The sequence below is a fragment of the Panthera leo genome, chromosome C1 (genome assembly GCF_018350215.1).
Source record: "Panthera leo isolate Ple1 chromosome C1, P.leo_Ple1_pat1.1, whole genome shotgun sequence".
Lineage (NCBI taxonomy): Eukaryota > Metazoa > Chordata > Mammalia > Carnivora > Felidae > Panthera > Panthera leo.
The window spans coordinates 15,561,235-15,583,160 of record NC_056686.1 but is presented as its reverse complement, the minus strand read 5'-3'; the positions used below and the strand labels follow the sequence as shown (position 1 = coordinate 15,583,160).

The following is a 21,926-nucleotide window of genomic DNA, read 5'->3' as shown; positions in this document are numbered from 1 at the left end:
CCCGCACCCCGCAGCCCGAGACTCCGCCCGCGCGGGCCGCGGGGTCCCCACGCAGCCGCGCTCCCTGCCCGGCGCGCCTGGGGTTAAGGAGGTTGTGCGGGGCGGGGTCGAGGGCAGGCTCGGGGCGTGATTGGCTGCGCGGCCCGGCCCCCGCGTCCTGCCATTGGCCGCTCGGCGGGCCCGCCTCCCCGAGTCTAGGCGCCGGAGCCGCGCTCGCCCGCGGGGAGCCGAGCGCGCGGCCGGGGCCAGCCAGCCGCGCCGACCGAGGAGCGCTGCCTGGAGCCGAGAGCTGGGATCCGGCCCGGGGAGCTGCGCGGTGCAGGAGCGGAGCGCGCGAGCTATGGTGAGTGCCCCGCCCCGCCTGGACGGCCCCGGCGGCGGCGCAGCGGTGGGACTCGGCCGCGCTCGCGGGGGGCTGGGCGCCGGCTGCGGCTCTCGCTCGGGAGGCGAGGAGTCGGGGGGCGCGCGGGCCGGGCTCGGCTGGCCGGGCGGCGCCGCCTCGGTTCCGTCGGGGGCCGCGCCGAGCTTGCTTCTGGGCGGCTGGCCCCAGCCGGGTTTGGAGGGCTCGGGGTGGCCGATTCGCTTCGGGGACACTTGGTGCAGTTGGGGTCTGGGGCGTCCGGAAGTCCTGGCTGGGCGTGGAGACCCCGGGCATTCCGGCTGGGTCCTTAGCGGGGTCGGGGTTGGTTAGGGAGCCGGTGGATCCAATTGGACCTGAGTGTCCCGGGACGCTGAGGTCGGTCTGGTGCTGAGGCTCGGCTTGGGGCATCGTGGGTGGCCGAGCCCAGCGCATTCGGAGGGTTCGGTCGAGGGCACTCGGGGACTGTCTATCCCACTATGGCCTACGGGAGTGGAGAATGGAGGCAGCTAGATTGGCGGCTGTCAGAGACCAGGGGACACTTGAGGACCCTGCATTCAGTGATCCGGTCTCCCCAGCATCTCCCCGTAATGGGTCCTCGGAGGAGGGGGTTGCTGAAGGGGTTAGTCAGCGACACCAAGGAGAAGGGACATGGCTGGGAGATTTCATGGGGGTTTCTGAAGCCCCAGAGAGAAACTCATGTGGTTGAGGCTGGGCTTTTTGGAGCTCTTTTAGGGAGGGGTGTTTTCTCTGGAAGGAAAAGCTTGGACCTTTCAATCACCTCCCTAGAGAGGTGACCTCCCTAGATCACTTCTGCATCTTGGGGGCGGAGGCCACCTACTTCTCTTTGCTTTCTTTCCCCTGGGCAAGCCCTTCTGATTCTGTCTCCTAGTCCTGCTCTGTGCCCTGTGAAGTGAGTACAGGTCACCATGTAGGGCCTGAGGAGGGCATGTGCCAGCGATGATGGCTGCCAGTCCCAGCGGTACAGCCACCTCTGTTTCTCTGTGATGCTGCTGCCAAGCCTGAAGGGGCCCAGGTGGGGGCAAGATGGGACCCCTGTAGACATGAAGAGTCCCCCAGTGATTCCCCAGGACCAACCTCTGCTCCGCCCAGAGCTGGAGTCCCCTTACAACATCCCTTTCCCTTCCTCTCCCTCTCCTCTTCCTGCCAATATCTGCCTCCCCCTTTGCCATCACTTGCCTGTTCAGAGTCAGAAGTAATGAGATTATGGCTTAGAGACCATCTTGGATCCAACCTACCTCCTTGGTCAGGAATCTCTCCCCTGGAATGCTCTACTTGGATGGTTCCAGTGGCAGGGAACTCGCACCCTAAGGCCACCCTATGGCCTGGCCCTTGATTTAAAGTCTCAGCACATAGGCAATTAAAGGGGGTGAGACATTGAGGTCATATCATTTGCTCTGCCTCCAAACCCACCCTGACGTACGTTACTCAGAAAGAGAATTTTTTCCTCCTTAGAAACCACTAAAGAAAGAGAGGGCACCTCACCTTGGACACACTTTTCCGAGCCTTACAACCAAAAAACCTGCCAGGTTTTAGCATCAAACGGATTCAGGTTCAGAGCCCGGCTCTTCCACTTCCCCACAGGGACTTGGATCAAGTCAAACCCTCACCTTTAACTATCAGTTTCCTCATCTGTGAGAAGAGTTGAAAAGTCTTACTTGCAGGGGTGGAGTGGGGATTTGGTGCGATAACACAGCGGGAGTGCTTGCTCAAATACAGCTTCGTTTCCTTTCTTGTACAGTCTTAAACTCAAATTGGGAAGTTGTGTGTGACATCTGTTTGTTAGTCTGGAAGAAGGATTACAGTGTATCATGTTGTCGGGAGAAGAAGGGGACAGTGAGACTTAAGAATCACTTCTTTGTTCATCATTCAGTGAAGATTCATTGAACACTTACTATATGCCCTGTGCGGAGGAGGAACAACTGTCACAAATACTGTTAGGGGAGCTTCTGCCAGTGTGTAAATGTTTGCCAGGATCCTCATGCTAGGTGGCATATCTTCGGGAGGGGCAGAGGTATCATGCCAGGCGAGGGCCCCCTCCTGGCTGGAGAGATGAGGGAAAGCTTCACTGAGCAAGTGACATCTGAATTGGAAAGAACATCCAGGTAGAGAAACCCGTGTGAACAGAGGACCAGGGCGTGAGACACAGGAAATTCTCTCGGAAAGGCCAGAAGGGAGCTTGCCTGGCACCTGGGCATGAGAGAGCCAGGAAGGAGGAGAGAACGTGGTCAAGGGATGTTGGTGGGGCCAGATGGCCAAAGGCTTAGGCTGAGGAGTGGATTGTAGACCCAGTGCGCACGCGTGTGTGTGTGTGTGGGGGGGGGGGGGTTGGGTGGCAGTGGGGGAGGGGGAGATGGGGTGGAGGTGGACATCAGGCCTCTTTGGCCCCTGTCATTTGGTTTCCCCTGAACACTAGTTCCTGTGCTCATTCCTGAGGTGGGGGTGATTCAGGGCAGCTAAAGAGTTTATTCCTTGGATCTCCTGCTCCATGAGTTTTAAACAAACCCCGCATTCCCTCTCCTCCAGTGTAGCCAAGTTTCTTTCCCCTGGCCCCCAGGTTCCAAATGGGGCTCCTTTGGAGGGTGGGTGGGGCTGTTCCCTCTTGTCCTGGCTGAATCTCCCCGATGGTTCCTAGCTACTCACCCAGGGTAGTTCTTAAAGTCCTCAGGTGGACCTCAGTGCAGGCTTGGCCTGAGGGTTCTAAGAAGGCTTTTTCTATCTCCTGTCTTCAGTTGTTTCATACCACCCAGCAGCAGGCACAGAGAGGTGAAGGAGATTGCCTAGAGTCACACAGCAAGATAGGGTCAAACATACCTCCTATATATTTAGAGGGTTACCAGGCAGACAGGTTGGGGAGAAAGAGACTCAACCCAGTGTTCCCAGTCTGCTGTTGTGGCTTCTTGAGAATGTTCCTTCACATTCCAACCTAGGGGCTGAGCTTAAAGCCACGGCTGAGGGTTGGGAATCATCTTTACTGTGAGTGGCCGGGTTGAGGACAGGGTCCAGTGCCTAGGTTTGAACACTGGATGTACCTCCAGCTTGCTGCATGACCTTGGATCAACTATTCCCCCTCTCTGCACCTCCTTTCCTACCAAGTGGGGCAGATTTGTTTTCTTAGTGGGATTATCATGAGGGTACAATCTAGGATACTATGTGGAATGCTTAAGAACTTAAGGTAAAGTGTTACTATTTGAAGATGCTAGGCCAGCCACATGTCCCCTGAACCAGTCTCTACTGGCTTCCCAGAGCCCGGTGGTACCCTTCCACGTGCAGCCAGCATCTACGCTCATAACCGGATTACTCAGGTTTCCTGACGTCGCTAAGATTTTTGGTAGACAGACCCGTTGTTCATTTTTGTTAAAGAATAAATAGGTGGTTTCCTAGACAGAATTGGAGAGACCAGACCCCATCAGGGGAGCGACAAGATTTGAGGAGTGAGAGGGCTACAGGGTGGGTTTGACAGAAGGTTTCGGGCATTAGCCAAGACATAACCCGCTTGGCTAAAGTCCACACTTTGATGTCTACAGCCAGGGAGGAACCATCAGCAAATGTTTATGAGTTTTTGTGTTTCTGCCCCATTTTTTTCCTTTTTTAGTTCACTAGGTGAGCACCCCTAGCACATTCATTCGTTCATTCACCAACCAAGTCCGCCTGGCACAATACCAGGCATCGGGGCTGCAGTCAGGGTGAAAGAGACCGATAGGTCTCTCTTCCACAGTGTGGCAGACAGGCAGGCAGATAAGGAGCAGGAAATTAGCAGTGCAATTGCTGTTGCCAAGGGGACACACGGTACTGTAGAGCAGATAAGGGAACCTCACCTGGGGATCAGACAAGGCTCCTCGAGGACATGGCATTAAAGTTGTGGCCTGAAGAATGAATGGGACCTGGCAGAGCATTCCAGGCGGAGGGAGCCGTCTGTGCAAGATGGGACAAAATGTGTGTTCCGGAATTAATTCGTCTGGGGGCTCAGAAAATGATGCTCGGGAGGTGGCTGGGGCAGGTGCACGCAGCTGGGGTCTTGTTAAAGGTTTGGGGCTCGATCCTAAGGACAGTGGGGAGCCACCCTTGAGTTCAGAGCGAGGGGAGTGATGTCGTCAGAGTTGTGTTCTAAGATGGTCACACAAGCTGCTTCGGGGTAGGAGTGGTGAGGCTGGGAGCTGGAAAACCAGTTGGAGTGGCCCTGGGAGAGTTGGTGGTGGTCTAGACACTAGTCGCTGCCCCCTCCACGCCACCCACACCCCCAGCATGCTGCCCAGAGTGGGCGGTGAAGAGAGGTTGCACAAAGCCCCTTTCCGCGTGGACATTGACCGTCCTCCCCACCTCCTTTCCTGCAAATAATGTGTGGGGCTCCTGGCCTCAAGGAACTTTGATCTAATAGAGGAGAAGGACGAAGTTCCCAAGTGGCTCTAAAATAAGGTAGAATATGACATTACCAACCTGGGGATACAACTGCAGAGTCACCCCGGCCATGAGTATCAGGGAAAGCTTCCCAGAAGAGGTGGCATTTGTGCTTCCTCTGGCAACAGTTAGTGGAATGGAGTGCTTCGTAGGAGCCAAGTTTTAGAGTAATGAAAATAAGGAGGTGCTGTCCTGTCCTTAAAGAGTTTTGCTCTGGGCCAGGTTTAACGAACAACCAATGTTGATTGAATCCCACTGTCAGTAGGGGTCTAGAGCCTGGGGATTCTGCCCTTTTCCCAGATGCCCCAAGGACAGGGGTGGCAGAAATATCCACAGGCCTGTCTTGGCTCACTGACAAGCCTGGGAATGACTCTCTCCTCCCCACAGAGCTGTTGGGGGATTCCTTGGGGGGAGATGTAAACAGGGGAACAAGTTTCTGAAGACTATTCAGGAAATTAGCTGAGGGAGGATCTAACTTCGGGGCTCAGAGACGGAGAGGGGGCCCTGGCTGCTAGATCTTACAACTGTAGAGTGCTTGGTTGTAACCATCTGATGCAACTTCCCCATTTTATAGGTGGAAAGATCAAGGGGCAAGATGAGGATCTCCTGTGTGCCTGGCACTTAAATGTAAACCTCTCCGACCTTCACGTGAACCCCAGGAAGTAGGTTTATCTCCGTTACAGAGCTGTGGAAGTTGACACTCAAAGATCACTTAGGGAATTAGGGACTGGAACCAGGCAGCGGCCTCCTGATTCCTCAAGATTCTGGCTTCAGTCCCAAGTTGCCACCCACTTCAGAAACTCTGCCCTCCTAGGAAAGCCCCCCTGGGGATGGGAATGGGGCTGTTGGGCAGTGGCCAGAGGCAGTGGGAGCTGATTGGGGCTGGACGGTGGCCAGGCTGGAATGTTGATACTTATCTTTCACCTTTGCACAGCACTTGACAGTTACTGAAGCCCTTTCCTCCCCATTCACGGACTGTTCTTGGGTCCCAGTGCCAGTCAGTGGCAGAGCTAGGACGGAAACTCAGCCCTGTGACTCCCAGCTCAGACCCCAGCTCCCCAGCTCCCCAGCTCCCCAGCTCCCGGCATTGCCCTGTGGGCCGCAGCCCAGGTCTCCAGCAGCCCCCTGACCGAAGATGTCCCGGGCTCCCTGCCCACTTGCCCCTAGGAGCATATGAGCAGCAGCTCCTGGCCCGCAAGCCTCCTCCCCTCTGGGCAGGATGGAACGGGACAGGACGGGGTGAGTGTGGGGTGGGTGTGGGGCGGCCGCCAGGCGGAGTAGGGTTACAGTGTAAACACTGTCATGTCAATATTTACCTCTGCCTGGAACCAGGCCTCCCTGCCTCCCACACGCTGCCCATCCAGGTGCACGTGGCCTGCTCCAAGGCCCTGGTCACTGAAAGCCAGGCCAAGGGTGGACATGGAGCTTTCAGGCCAAGCTCTGCCACCAGCTTTTTGTGTGGCCCTGAGCTGGGGGCTCTCCCTTCCTGGGCCTTAGTTTTTCCATCTGTAAAGCGATGCGGCCGGAACAGACCTACTCAGGGGGCATTTTCGGTGATAACGGGCAGGATTACAAGCATCACACTCCGGTTCAGAGCCCAGGGCTCAAGGCCGGGCAGACCTGGGTTTGAATCCCAGTGCTATCACTTCCTCCCCGTGAGACCCGGGAAGCCACCGCACCCCATTGAGTTCCAGTTTGTGTGTACAATGAGATCCTAACTAACTGTACCTGTTTTAGGGTTAGGGTGAGGCTTCACGAGACAGGCTCAAGCCCTTGGCACAGGCTACGAACTGAGTAAGCGGTGGCAATGGAGGTGGTGGCTGTTATTCCAAATAAACATTTCATGATTCTCTGAGTCCAGACACTGGGTTACGTCACTCGTGAACTGGAGCCAAGGGTGGGGTCTCTGACCGCAAGCCCGCCTGGCACTCTGGGGCCGCAGGCCGGGTCAGGGGAGCCCAGGAGCGGAGAAAGCCGCTCGGTCCACGCCACCACTCACCCCTCGCCCCCAACACATAGCTGCCCGGCCTCTGGGGCTCCTTCTCATCGGGCAGAAGTCCAGGGCTGAAATGACCTCAGAGATATGTGGCAGTGAGGGGGTGAGGGAGAGTGGAGGAGGCGGAAGGCGGAGGAAGAACGCATTTCCTAAGCAGCTATTTCACAGAAGTTCAGTGCTCATGCGGTGTTCGGTGTTCAGCCGGAGAGGAAGGGGTGCAGGGGGTGCCTGGGACCAGCAACCTCAAGGTGTGGGGAAGGGAGACGGGGGGGTGGAGACTGCTCCCTCACGTTTTGCTGTGTCACTTCAGACACTCGGTCACCTCTCCGAGATTCGTTTTCCTCACCTCTGATCTGGAGATAGTGGGACCTCTTCTGTACAGTGGTTGGAAGTGTTAATCACACGCTGTTTCGGAAGAAGCCAGCTCAGTCCCAGCACAGCCTCTTTCATGGTCGTGGTCATGAGGACGATATGCCAGTCCTGTTCCGCGGGTCTGTGTGCTTCCCGAGGGCAAGACTGTGCATATTTTTAAATTGTGGTACAATTTCTTAAGTAAGATGCACACATCTTGCGCAGCTCAGTTTTTACAAATGTATATGCCTGCAGGGGGACCTGGGTGGCTCATTTGGTTAAGCATCGGACTCTTCATTTCCGCTCAGGTCACAATCTCGAAGTTCGTGAGTTCCAACCCCACATCGGGCTCTGTGCTGGCAGCATGGAGCCTGCTTCAGATTCTCTCTCCCCACCCCCTCCCTCTGTTCCTCCCCTGCTTGTGCTCTCTGTCTCTCTCTCCCCCTCCCCCTCCCCCCCCAAAATATATACACCGGCAGAACCAGGACCTAGATCAAAACATAGGACATTTTCTCCTCCCCGGAGAGGTCCCATATACTCCCTTCCATCCCTCTCTGTGACAGGTGGCCACTAATCTGCTTTATGTCACCCTAGTTTTGCCTGGTTTTGAACTTTATCTGCATGAACTCATAATAGGTACTCTTGGGTCTGGTTTCCTTCAGCCTCAGATAACAGTGAATGGTGTTCAGTTTGCCCACGTTGCCGCACATGCCGGAATGTGCTCCTTTCAGGCTGCACGGTGTCCCATTGGGCAGAGGCACACGTGCGTCCACGGATGACACTCCTGCCTGGGCAGCTGTGACATTCCTGTTTTTCTCTTGGTGGACCTACACACTCCTTTCTCGTGGCTGGATCCTGGGAGTAGACCTGCAGAGTCAGAGGGTCTGTGTGTATTTCACTGTCATGGGACCCACCACGTGGTTCTCCAGGGAGGTGTCTGTTTCTGCGTGTGCTGTTCACCTCTGCCGACAGGCCCAAGATCTAGCCTGGAGTAGACTCTTGATGAATGTTTTTTGAAAGGAGGAAGGAATGTGAGTCTTTTCTTTGTCCAGGTGGTTCAGATCCACTCTGCCAGCCCTCCTCTGCCCTCGGGGCCTGGCAGTGCTCTCTCCCTAGAACCTGGGCTTTGGGTTTCCCCTGTCATTTCTCAGGGGAGGGAGGGGCCTCTGGCTCTGGAGACCCCAGACCGTGAGGTTCTGCCGGGCTGTGTAACCTCAGGTAGATCCCTTCCCTGCCCTGTCCTAGGTTTCCCCTTCTGCACAACATGGGGTAGATTGAAGGTTTCCCCAGCTCCCCAGTTTCTAGTGGGCTCCCTTTATTTGGGAGGCATTCACGGCATGCTTCTTCATCTCCAGGATTGTACCTGCCCCACTGGCGAGCCCCAGCTGCCCCGTATCTCCAAAGAAGGACCATTGAGGAAGTAGGCAGGCCCTTCATTCTTGCTGTCCTTGGTAGGAGCCTCACTGTGAATAAGTCCTCTCTGGGTGAGAGCCCCCCAAAGTGGGCCCCTGGAAGCCTTGTCCACGGAGGCTTTGCAGAAATGGCCTTGGTATCAGGAAGACCTGGGTCTGCATCCTGTGTGACCTTAGGCAAGTCAGTCCACCACTCTGAACTGCAGCATCCTCACCTGCACAGTTGAAAGGATGAAATGAGGTCCCACCTCATTGTAGGGACCAAAGTGGATGAGGCAGTAAAATCCCTGCCCTTGAGGAGAGGTATTCTAGGTGAGGGAGCCAGAGACTACACAAGCAAACCAACCAACCACAAAGATCACTTCGGAGAAAGGGAAGAAAACAGAGTGATGTGGTGGAGAGTTAGCTGCGAGGTGGGGAGGGAGCTCCTCAAATGGGTGGGCAAGGAAGGAGGTGACATTAAGCCGAGTCCTGAAGGATGAGGAGAGGGCAGCTGGGCAAAGATGTGGGAGGGGAGAGTTCTGAACCGAGAAACAGCAGTGCAAAGGGCCCGAGACAGGGACATGCGGTTTGGATGTTATGGGCAGTAAGAAGGCTGACGTGGCTGAGCAGAGAGAGCAAGGGAAGAGGGGTGGGAAAAGGTGGGCATGGAGGGCCTTGTCAGGTGTGGGGACAGGGGCTGGAGGAGTTGGCATTTCATCCTAAGAGTGATGGGAAGCCACTGCTGGGCTCCAAGCTGGTGTGTGTGTGTGTGTGTGTGTGTGTGTGTGTGTGTGTGTGTGTGTGTGTAAGAGAGAGTGAGAGAGAGAGAGAGTGTGACTGGTTTTGGCAAGGTTCTGGATGCTGTGTGGATGAACCGCAGGGGCAGGAGTGAGGCAGGGAGGCGGGCGGCAGGTAAAAGGGGAGCAGGACCCTAGTACTTTGACCTGTCCTGAAGGGGAGACTTCTCTTACGCTAGGATCTGAGATTTTAGCAACTACTTAGAAGGATGGAGAGAGGGAGACAGGGTATCTCAGATGGCACAGGACCTTCTGGCCGCAGAGCATGGTGGGCAAAAATCGCCTTTGGAACCCAACAGAGGTTCTCGTCTTAAAACTTCCCCTTGAACTTAGCCCTCCAGAGTGAGATCTCGGGATTCTCCCAGAGTGACCGCTTTCCCACCACCCCAGGTCACGGGGACCCAGAGAAATGAGCCGGAAGGGCACAGAGCCAGAGCCTGCCTCCCCCACTTCCGCACACCCTGCCGAGAAGTGAGGGCAGAGGAAGTGGTGGCTGCCCCGGGGATGCCCGGCCCCTCTGCCCTCTGGGCTCCCGCTCCCACGGCCCGGCGCGAGGGAATCTTGTGGCTTTGTGGTTCTGGGTGTTCCAGCTGCTTCAGATCATAAGGCAGCCGTGAGAAGGCACTAGCTCATCTTTTTCTGCATGGCTGCTCCACTTGCTGCTGGGCTTCCCAGAGTGGGGTGGGGGGGGGAGACAGCGAGAGGGCGTGGCAGTTCGCAGGGTCACCGAAGGGCTGAGACACCTTCTGAACCAACCTCTCCTGGGGAGACAAAGGCTCAGGACGGAACAGGGAGGAGATTTGCCTGAGGCCTCACAGGGAGTTGGAAGCAGGACTTAGATCTTCATCTCCTGGACTCCTAATTCAGTGCTCTTTCTGTTTAACATGTGGGTTTTACAGTCAACAGACGTGGCTTCTAGTCCCAGCTGGGTGACCTTGAGCCAGTGACTCTCTGAGCCTCGGTTTTCTGCCCCGCGGAAGGGGATAATAGTACCCCCTTTCTCATGGATTGGTTGAAACGATTCATATAAAGCTCCTGGGATGGTGCACATAGTAGGTCCTCAGTAAGGGGGAGCCGTTATTAACATTATCACCGTTGTGGCTCTGTCATTCTAAGCCTGGTGACGTGCTGGGAAGAACAGGTGTGTGTGGCCTTCTCTTGCCCTGATTTCTGGTTCTGGTGAATGCACTTAAGCAGGGGAGGGGAGGAAATTCCACCATCACCCCACCCCACTGCTGCTTGCTTATTTTACTTTCCCATATAGTTAGGAGACCCTTTAACAAGGTTCTTAATTACCAACACCACCCCAACACACACACACACACACACACACACACACACACACACACACACGGCTCAGGTAGGCTGGAGCTGTTGTGTCTGCCTCCAGCCTGCACAGAGAGCCGACATAGACTAAATGCAGGCCTAGGATGGAACATCGCGTGGCTTCCCACCTTCTGCGACAGGTCCCTACCACACACTCGCTGATTCCTGTTTGTACGGTGGGGCCTAAGGGTTAAGAGCAGGGGCTATGGGATTGACTTGAACTTGAACCCAGCATCCACCCACCACTTAGTTGTTGTAAAGGGCCTTTTAGCAGGTGAGTTTTTCTCTCTGAGCCTTGGGCTTCCCGCTTGTGAAGTGGGGGTCACAACTTCCTCCCTGGGTGATGGCAGACATGAAATGAGAGACGATGCCATCGGAGCATGTGTGGTGCATATACTCAGTGCTTGACTCAAAGAGGCGGGTGTCACTCAGAGCAACATTGACACATGTCCCAAATCCATTAAGCCTATTCCTCTTTCCACAGCTATCCTTAGATGTTTTCTCGATCACCCCCCACCCACCTGTCATGCACTCCCACAGCCCCTGTCACTTCCCACCCCGACTGCCTTCTGTCAGGGCGTAAGTCACCTTGGATGCAGTTTTCCACCCTGTCACATCTCCCTGCGTCGACACAGATCAAGAGCTTGAGCTCTGGGGCCAGCCTGCGTAGGTTTGAATCCCAGCTCTGCCAATTACCCAAGGAACCTCAAGCAAAGTCCTTAATTTTGAGCCTTTGTCTCTGCCTAAGGAAAATGGGAACCATAATAGTACCAAACTCAGAGTAATTCCTGTGCAGTGTAGGATCCAGGCCTACCATACAGGAAGTGCCTAGTATATGTTAACTGGTTTTATTCCCAGATGGAGTTCTAGTAGTGCCCCTGCCTTTTCCGCTCTGTATTCCTAGCGCCTGGCAAGGGTGGGATCGGGAGGGATCTGGGGCGATGTGTAGGGGTGTGCGTTACGGGCAATGGGGAGTTGCCTTACCAGTGAAATGGGCCTCCCTGGAAGGACTGTGCTTGGGGCCTTGGTCAAGGACTCAGGTTACATGGCGAGCTTGTTTGCTTGGCAGAGATCCCCCACAACCCTGCTCTGTGTCACCCTTCACTGGGAGGACGTGCAGACACAGCTCTTCCTAGGGAGCCCCAGTCCATGAGTGAGACCGGGCAACACGGCTCTGATACCGTTAGACCACGATCGATCAGCACAGGGCCGGGCCCGCTGCTTCAGGGGAGACCTTCTGGGCCCGGCGACACCTGGTGATTCCGCGGGCGGAAATGATATAATATTAACTTCTGCCTACATTAGGGTGTTCTTCAGTAATCTTTAGTCTTTTCCTGCCAGCAGTGTTTAATAGCTTAGCTATCATGTGATGATAATGGTGTTTATTGAGTTACTTGCTGTGTGCCAGGCACGATGCTGAATGTTTTATGTGACAAATTCACTTAGTCCTCATAGCAACCCTGTGAGGTATTTATTATCAGCCCCATTTTATAGGGGGTGAGACGAAGGCACAGAGAGGCAGTGTATCTCTTGGAGTCAGTAAGTGGCAGAGCAAGATTTGAACCCCAGGCAATTTGGTCACACAGCCCATTCTTAGCTACTGTGCTAGAGTGCTTCGTCTATAACTGACTTTGCCCCACAGCCCTTATGACCGACCAGGCAGTCTCATGGACTCTGAGCACTTCCCCTTCCATGGGAGGCCTTGCAGTCAGCACAGGTGGAGGAATTACTATTAGGTCTTTCTGCACAGCCTTCCTTAAGCATCAGCTCCGCGACGAGCAGATTCAGACCTCCAGGAGAAAGGGATCTGGAAGTTAAAACCCTAAAAAAACAGAAGAGCCTGTATCAGGGAGAGGCACAGGGAGTCAAGTAGGAGGCATTCAGTGGGGAAAGGAAGGGAGCTCAGAAGGCTGAGAAAGTTGGAATTCAAATGGAATCAGCATTTGCTGAGTGCATCTTTTGTGCCAGGTGTGAGGGTGCCCTCAAGGAACTCCCAGGCCTGTGGCAAAGATAGACAAGTCAACAGGTAAATTCCTGAATAGTATTTGAGTGTGTGGGCAGGAGCCTTTGAGGGCCCGGAGAAGTGGATGACTAAGTTGGCCCTGGGAGGTGATACTTGAGTTGGGTCTCGAAGGATGAGCAGGAGTTTGCCAGCCAGGTGCAGCCAGTAGTTGGCAGAGCGAGAATTTAAACCCAAACAGCTTGTCTTCAGAGTCTGTGTTCTCACCCACCATGGCTTGCTTGTCTCCACTACTCTGCAAGGCCTGACCCTGAGAGATGTGACCCTTCTGGTCCCAGGTCCCTCAGTGTGGGCCCTGGGCAACTATCTAGCCGTTTCCCATACAACCCCTGCTTCTGTTCCTTGGAAACCTGGCCGACTCTCCTTTTCTGCAAAGGAACTGGGTGGTTGACCAACCTTTCAGAGAGGGTCTCTGCCTGTTCTAGGTGGCCAGGAATTGTGGTGTCTGAGAAGGACCCAGATTCCACCACCAGTGCTCTTGTGGCGGCCCAGGAGGCTTGGGGAGGTAGTGAAGCACTTCCTGTTTTGTTTTTCACCCTCCCCCCTCTTCCTCCCACTGAGCACCTGAAATGTACTTTGCATAAGGCACTTCCTCAGATTATCCCAACAACCTTGGCAGGTCGAGGTTGTTTGTCGCCATTTTAAAAGTGAGGAAGGCAGCTCAGAGAGGTTGGGCCACATGTCTGAGGTCCCACAGCTAAGCAAGTAGGTAGAAAGACCAAAATTTATACTGTGATTTGTCTAAGCCCAAGGCCTGTGCTTCAGCCATTAGGAAGCATACCAGTTTCTGATAGACCGTGTGCCTTTCTGCTGACTGATGCTTTAACCCTGTTATAACAGATAACCTCTGGGCTTAGAAGCAGGGCCCCCAGGAGTTGCCGGTTCCAGGTAACAGCGATACGATTGCATTAGTTGCCATGCTTCTCAAACTCGAGTATGCGTGAAAACCACCAGAGATTCTGATTGCTAATGCAAATTTCATTGCCCTTGTCCCAGACATTCTGATTCAGTAAGTTTGAAGTGTAGGGACCTACATTTCTGACACACTCCCAGATTCTGATGCTGGTGGGCCATAGATCACACTTTGGAAATCCTGACGTATTACCTTGTCTGCTCTGGGCTCCGTGTTGTCCTGGGCATTTTATTTTGTCTTTCAGCCGTCAGAACATTGCTTGGTGGCAGAAATTGATGCAAAAGGAGGCAGGGTGTCCTGAAAGAGATTTCTGCCAGTCATAATGAAGACATTTTTTTAAAAAATATTTATTTTTGAGAGAGAGAGAGAGAGAGTGTGTGTGTGTGTGTGGGGGGGGGGGGGGGGGGGATGGGGCAGAGAGAGAGGGAGACAGGATCCAGAGTGGGGTCTGCACAGCAGTGAGCCTGATGCAGGGCTCGAACTCACTAACCGTGAGATCATGACCTGAGCCAAAGTTGGACGATCAACCGACTGAGCCCCCCGGGCACCCCATAATGAAGACATTTATAACCAAAGTGTCCAAAGTTTTAACTTAATCCTCAGATTAACAGAATCAGCCTGGCTGGCTCAGTTGACTGAGCACGAGACTCTTGATCTTGGGGTTGTGGGTTTGAGCCTGATGTTGGGTGGGGAGATTATTTAAAAATAGGATCTTAAACAAACAAACAAGATTAGGAAACTGAGGCTCAGAGAAGTTAGGTGACTTGCCCAAAGACAGTTTGTAGTAGCAGAGCTGGGATTATAACCCAGATGCCTCAGCTGCCAAGGCTGCCAAAGTAACCCCCACACTGCCTCTTTTGCAGACTCTCGCATACAGATTCTTGGAAGCACAGAATCTAGCTCCTCCCACCAGGTAAATATGGGAAGATTAATGGTGACAATAGCTACCATTTATTGAACACCCGTTATGTGCAGGCATAAGGTAGAGAATGGTGAGCACACAGACATGGTCTTAGGTAATCTCATGGATCTCTAATTATCAGCAGGGTGCTATGTGAGTTTATATCAGAGGGGCCCCTCCAAGGCAGAGGCTCAGGGGACCAGCATCAGGGAAGACATCTGTGAGGAAGAAATATTTGAGAAGAGATCTGAAGGATGGGGTAAGCTAACCAGGTTAGAAGATGGAGAGAAAGATTCTAGGCCAAGGGAATAGCATGTGCAAAGGTCTTGAGGTAGGTGACCTCTATAGCACGTTCATGGTAGCTGGAGTAGAAATCAAGAGCAAGTATGACCCAAGGTAAGCTGAGAGGTAGTCAGGGGCTGGGCCCCACAAGCAGTGTAAACCAGGTAAGAGACTTAGGCCTCATCCCAAGAGCAGTGGAAGTCTCTGTGTGTATGCGTATGTATTTTCAAATGAATAAATTTTAGGCTTTTATTTTCTTTGACACCAAAGACCCCATTTGAGCTGGAAAAAGAACAGAAGGCAAACATTTATAACCAGCAGGGTGGAGGGTTCAGCGGGGCCTGGAAGGGGTGCCAGCAGGGAGGCGACAGGATCTGACTTGCCTTTTTATCAAACTCACTCTGGCTGTCCGCTGGGGATGAGGGGGCAAAAGTGGGGGTGGGAAGTGGTTCAGCCCAGGCCGGTGGTAGTAGCGGTAAGAGAGAGAGGCAGACGGAGACACTGAGGGGTAGGATTGACAGGGCTTGGCGATTGGTTGGGGTGGGGCCGGGGATCCAGCCCACCGCTCTGACAGGTGGGAACAGAGCCTACAAAGGTGTGTGAGCTGCCGTGGGTCAGGGTCACGTAGCTCAGCATCAAAACTCCTGACTGACCCAGGGCCTTCCAGGAAAACTCTGACTCAGGGCCCCGATTCCCGGCAGCTACTTCAGCAAAGTTCTTCCAGGCTTTCTGGTGGCTGTGCCCCCTCTCCGTGTCCCCCCCCCCCCCAAAGACTCTGGTGGCTTCCAGGGAGGGGGATGCTTTGTGCGCACAGATTCTGTCTTTGAAGCCTCTGTTGGGGGAGGGGAGAGGGGTGGTGCTCTGACCTCCAGATTCTTTCTCTGTGACCTCTGCACTGAAGCCCTCCCCAGGCTTTTGAAGGAGCCCACAGAACCCGGGCTGGGCGGGGGCTGGAGCCACTGTGTACAAACAGCCCCTCACTGGGTGGGGTGGGGTGTTCCAAGGCTTGGAGGAGATGCCCTGCCATGGGGAGAAAGGAGTCACAGAGCCAAAGCCTGGGCCTGCCTCGTTGCCCAGTGGGGTCTTCCCAGAGGCCAGCAGATGCCCTTTCATCCAAACCTCTGAAAGTGGAAGCTGCTGGCTGCCGTTTTAAGATTTCTGTTTTCTTCCCCTAGTTAACCTTGTCTGGCACATAAGACCACTGAGATGTTCAATTAAATGACTTTCCAGCTCTGCAGGTCCCCCCCTCCCGCCCCACCGTGGTCTAAACCCTCCAGGGATCCAGGATCCAAGATAACTCCCCTGTCATGAAACTCATCCCCTCTGTTTCTGAGCCCCTATTTTTCTTAGGATTTGGAATCTCTTTGGGGTTCAGGCTCCTTTTTTTCTCATCAGGGTCTGGAGCCCACTCACCTCACCTTATTCCCTGAGCATTGCCCTGGAACTTGGACTTGGGCCTGATCTCTGGGGGCTGGGTCCGCTGCTGTCCTAGAGACCCAAGACCCACAGTCTTCTGGGTTCCTGAATCTCCCCAGGGACTGGCCCTTTCTCGCCCTGACACACAGTAGGCACTCAAGAAATGCCCTCTCTTCCTCCTGCTACCCCACCCCCCAGGCCCTCGCTTTGTGTTGTCTCCTTAGCCTCCTCCCCCTCCCCAACATGGGTATTTTTGCTCAGGGAATAGTGTTCTGTGGGGCAACTGAGCCTGGAAAGTAGCTATTGTTGGCTCAGAATGTTGGGTGGAAGAAGGATGAAGGCTGAGAAGGGGCAGGAAAAACAGATCTACCCACTCAGCCCCCTGGTCCTGCTGGGTCAGGGTGAGGCAGGTTTAGGACAAGTCTAAGAAAGTTCCCTTCCCACATTAGGGAGCTGCGATCTGGAAATCACGGCACTAGTGTAAAATGGGCAGCAGGTTTGGAAATGAGGTAGGTTAGTGCAAGAGCCACGAGTGGCTTCATGGAGAAGCCAGGATCTCCTTGAACCTCTGGCCAACATCAGGAGGACAGTACCGGGACCCCTTTATAACTCTTTGTAACACCTGTTCTCATTGTTCTCCGACCTGTCTGCTCCATGGAACAGGACATAGGAACCACGGTTCCCTGAGCATTAACTTTTGAGGGCCATGGGGGAGCAGCACATTTCATTTCATTAGGATGGACTCTCAAGAGATGGGTCCTGTTGTGTCCCCGTTTAACAGATGAGGAAGCTGAGGCTGGGTGAGGCAAGGCGACTCCACAAGGCCATGCTGCTTAGAAGCGGCAGACCCAGTATCGTGGCCGACTCCAGAGCCAGAATTTCTTGTAGGGTCCCGTGGAGTATCCAATATCAGGGTGGAGGCTGGGTGTGCTTATGGCCTAGGAAGGCCACTGGGAGGGACAAGAGGAGGCCGGCAAAGGAGGACGAGCAGAAGGCTGCTCTGGAGCCCCATCTGGGGGTCTCCCTGGAGGGGAGCAGTTGGTACCCTCGGGGGAGGCAGGCAGCCGGAAGCACATTTGGAGCTGCCTCCCAGCCACTCACACCCTTTTGCCTCTTGTCTCTCCTGGAGGGGAAGTCCGCCTTGGCACGCCTGCCCTCGGCAGATGCCAAGCAAAGGATGAGCGGAGGAGGGCACAGCTTCATGGGGCCGAAGTAGAGAGGGGCTCGGGATGGAGGACAAGCCTTCTTGTAGCCAGTCTCGTGTTCATGTGGTCCCTGGGGACACATCTCTGCGTGTTGAATGCCAGCTAAAGGAGAAGTAGAATTTAACATCTAAAATTACCCTTTGCAGTCAGTTCCAACCCCCAGCTGCTGTGTTGTGCTTCTTTAAAGAATAAAACCCAGAACGAAATGCGAGTGAGCATTTGCACTGGTGGTCTCTGATCCATCCACCGAAGAGATTTCTTAATGGGAACCGTTTTTCCCTTCTTTGGTGGTTTGCGCGTTCACCCGCTGTCCCCAGGTGGCGGTGAGTCAGCCGTAAAGCTCATTCAGGAAGGTCCAGAGGAGTTTTCTTCTGCATCAAGGTCCGTTTGAGCAATGCCAGGCGACACCCAGTGACATGCTCCAGGGTGGGTTGGGAGATCCTCTGGCTATTTGTGTGTGCCACCTCCGCCTCCGTTTGTCCCCTGACTTCCTGGGGCCCTGAGCCACTCAGCCACCGCGGGCAAGCTGATGAGTGATCCTCGGGTTCCTCCAGCCTGACTCAGCCCAGGCCTGGCCGTCTCTGGGGAAATGTGAGTCATTGCTTCAACCCTGAAATGTTTCTCTTTATGTGGAAAGAAGGGGGAAAGGTTCGGGGGTGAGGAGACCCCCTCTTGGTCCCCTCCAAATTTGTTTCTCAGCTACGAAGAGTGCCGTAACCGTGGATGGAGGGGGCAGCCTGACGCGGTTAAGTCACTAAACCGAATCTCCGCGGCCATCGAGGTCATCCTGGACAGAACCGTGCTGGGCTGAACAGGTGGAGGGACCCTCCTGTCGACCAACACTGGCCCCTCTCCCCCTTCCTCTGCCCACCCGGTGCCCTCAGGGGGGCATGCGGCCCATTCTGTCCCTTAACCTCTCGAACCTGATCGAGTTAAGAAGGTACATGGAGGGAAGGTACGGCAACACCCTACTAATTAGTAGCGGCTGTTGGAAGGGTTTGGCAATCTGGCTTCAGCAAAGGAGTGAGCCGAGGTGGGTTCCATCAGTTAGTGACGTCTGCCAGGGCCCGGGGTGGGGCGGTGGGGCTCCTAACCACCTTCCCCAGAGAGGAACCGAGGGGCCTGTGTCCAGTTGTAGGTCTGGGAGCCCCCATTCTTTTCTAGGTGACCTTAAGTCAATTGTTTTAACCTCTTTAGGGCTCACTTTCTCATCTGTAAAACAGGGCAAATAAATACCACCCACAGTTGTGAAAAATAAATGAGAAACCACCTGCAAAGTGTTTCCTTTGAGTCTTTACTTAGATGTCGCTTGAGGGTGACATTGGGGCCACCCTGATGAAAAATGCCCACCCTTCCCATTTTCCGTCCCCCCTCCCCTGCCCCCCCACTTGATTTTTCTCCTTAGCACTTACCATAATTCGGTCCCCCTGCCTCTGCCTTCTCTCCAAGTTAGCGTATCCACTCTTGAGGCTTCATGCTTAACTTTTCTTTATTTAATTACTATTTTTTAAATATTTATTTGTTTTTGAGAGAGAGCACGCACATGCGAATGGGGAAGGGGCAGAGAGAGAGAGAGAGAGAGAGAGGGAATCCCAAGCAGGCTGTTCACTGTCAAGCTCACTAATTGTGAGATCAACACCTGAGCAGAAATCAAGAGCCGGACACTTAACTGACTGAGGCACCCAGGCTTTTGTTTTATTTTATTAAAAAATTTTTTAAATGTTTTAATTTTACTTTTGAGACAGAGAGAGACAGAGCACCAGCAGGGGGCGGGGGGGTGGTTCAGAGAGAAAAGGAGACACAGAATCGAAGCAGGCTCTAGGCTCCAAGCTGTCAGCACAGAGCCTGACATGGGGCTCGAACCCACAAACCGCGAGATCATGAGCCAAAGTCGGATGCTTAACCAACTGAGTCACTCAGGTGCCCCTGTTTTTGTCTTAAATAAGCATCTGATTTTGAAATGATTGCAGATGCACAGACAAGTTGCAAAGATGATAAGAATTCTCGTGTACCCCTCACCCAGTTTCCCCTAATGGGAACGTGTACTCGACCACAGTGCATCTGTCAGCGCTAGGCAACCGACAGGGGGACATCACAGTTCACTAAACCACACACTCTACTTGGATTTCCCCGGTTCTTACAGCGAGGTCCTTTCTCTCTTCCAGGATCCCATCCAGGGCATCACAGGACATTTAGTTGACCAAGTTCTTTCAACATCATGCTTCCCTCCCTTCCTCTTCCTCCCACTCCTCACCCTTGCTGGCCTCTGTCGGCCACCTTTGCCTGGATTAGGTCAGAGCCTGCTTTCTGGCCTCCCGGCCTCCAGCCTGGCCCTCCAAGCTTTCCTCCTCAGCCATCTTTCTGAGACACATGGCTAGCCCGGTCACTGCCCTGCTTCAAACCCTTCCATTGCTCCCCATGACTCTGGGAGCGAGTCAGACTCCTTCATGGGAATTCTGGGGTGTTCGAAGCCCGATTCCGTGCCTGGGCCTTGCGTGTTTCTCTACCTGTTCTCTGGCCTTCCCCCAGCCTGTCCTCCCTGCTTCTCCCACACAGCCTGCTCAGCATTCCCACCTCCACCCCTTTGCCCTCTTTGTCAGTTTCCTGCCGTCAGGCTGTGAGCCCCACGAGTGTAGAGACCTTGCCTGGCTTGTTCGCCACTGTCCCTGTGGCACCTTGGACAGTGTCTGGCATGTGGTAGGCACCTGACAAATACCTGTGAGGAGGGCGTGGGGGCAGGTAAGCTCTTGATCAGATCATCTCAGACAAGCATGAAACTGCAGCAGTGACAAATGCCCTGAAGTCCTGGGGCTTGGGGGTGGGGTGGGGTGGGATTTGACCTCGTAAAGGTCAGAGGGGGCTTCTCTGCAGACGTGACACTCACTGTGATCTGAAGGAGAGGTGAGGTTGATTAGGTGGGAGGGGAGGAGCATTCCAGGCACAGGGAACAGTGTGTGCAAGGGCCCTGGGGCTTAAGGGATTGGAAAGGACGAAAGAAAAGCAGAGTCACTGGGGCCTGGGGTGGGGAGGCTGCAGATGTTGTGAAATGAGGCTCACCAGGGTGGCAAGGCCAGAGCCTGGGGTGCCTGTAGTTTTATGTTTAATTTTGGAGCAATAAGGGACCATTGAATGGGGTCAGAGAGTGAGAGAGCGTAGACAGAGAGAGAGATGGTGGGAAATAGAAGGAAAAGACAGGAAGAGAGGAAGAACGGTGACTTTGTCCCTGCATCCAAGCTGCATGACTCCACACACGTCGTGTCATCTGCCTGAGCTTCGGGCTCCTGGTCTGTAAAGTGGGGGCAGCACCACCTACTTTGCAGGGTTGTTGGGTGGATGAAATGCCAGACACGGAAAGCCCTTTACCGGAAAGCCCTTTACCCCCCGTCATGGTGCCTAGTCCAGCGTCTGATAAATATCAGGTCTCCGCCCTCCCTCTGTCACCCACCCCCACTTACAAGCAAGCTGTGACAGTCATTAAAAGGCCCTCGTTCACAGCTCAGCTGTCCTCTTTGCTCAGGGCTCTTCCTGGCTCTTCCCTTCTTCCCTCCTGTCTCAGGAGCCAGGTGGGTCTCAGGAGCCCAACCAGACCTGCCTCCTGCTCTAACCAACAAGACCCTGGGATCCCGACGGCCTGTTTCTCCCAGAGTGCTGCACGGACCAGTGAGCTATGGGAAAGCCAGCTGGTGTGGAAAGGTGGTTCTGATAACTCACGCGTCCGCCCCGCCCCGGCCACCTGTCCGCTTGCTCTGTGCTAGCAATGACCGCATTTCCCAAGGACGCTGCTGTAGATGCTCTGTCGTTGTTACCCTGTTTAAGCCACAGGCAGTCATACAAGGCACAAATCAGTGTCTGCTTTTCACGGATGAGGAAACTGAGGCCCAAAGAGATGACATGATATCTCCAGGTTCCCGTAGCTTGTTGGTAGCAGAAATGGATTGAAAACTGGTCTGTGTAACTCAGAGACCCACCGTCCTGCACTGCCCCCTGTTGGAGATCGTTGGAGATCAAGGACACTGGGATTAGCAATCAGTGTTTCTTTTTTAAAAACTTTTTTTAAATGTTTATTTATTTTTGAGAGAGAGGGGGGAGCATGAGCAGGGGAGGGACAGAGAGAGAGAGAGAGAGACAGAGGACCTGAAGCAGGCTCCATGCTGACCACCCTGAGCCCTATGCGGGGCTCGAACTCGTGAACTGCGCGATCACGACCTGAGCCGAAGTCGGAGGCTTACCTGACCGAGCCACCCAGGTGCCCCAGCAGCCAGTGTTTCTTAATGCAGGTGCTGTTGGCATTTTGAGAGAAGCAGTTTGTGTTATTTTGCAAGACTGTTGCACACACTGCGGGAATTTAACAACTATGGCCCCTGGGATTAAATGCTCGTACTCCCCAGTCATCTAACAACCAAAAATGCTGCCATGTATATACTGAAACTCCTCAGAGGGGCAGAACTGCCTCAGATTGAGGCCCGCTGATAATCCAATAAAAGGTACGGTAACCTTAATACCAGCTAATATCGAGGGTTTCGTATGGGCTACGTGCTTAACCTACAT

General features: G+C 54.1%; 1 protein-coding gene across 1 annotated transcript in view; it reads left to right on the top strand.

Annotated features, from left to right (window-relative positions):
- Positions 1–215: 215 nt before the first annotated feature.
- Positions 216–21,926, top strand: part of ECE1 (endothelin converting enzyme 1) — a 112,583-nt gene continuing 90,872 nt past the window's right edge. Inside the window, exon 1 of the mRNA XM_042952095.1 lies at positions 216–343. Coding sequence (XP_042808029.1) covers positions 341–343 — 3 coding nt within the window. The 5' untranslated portion in view covers positions 216–340. The remainder of the gene's footprint in view (positions 344–21,926) is intronic.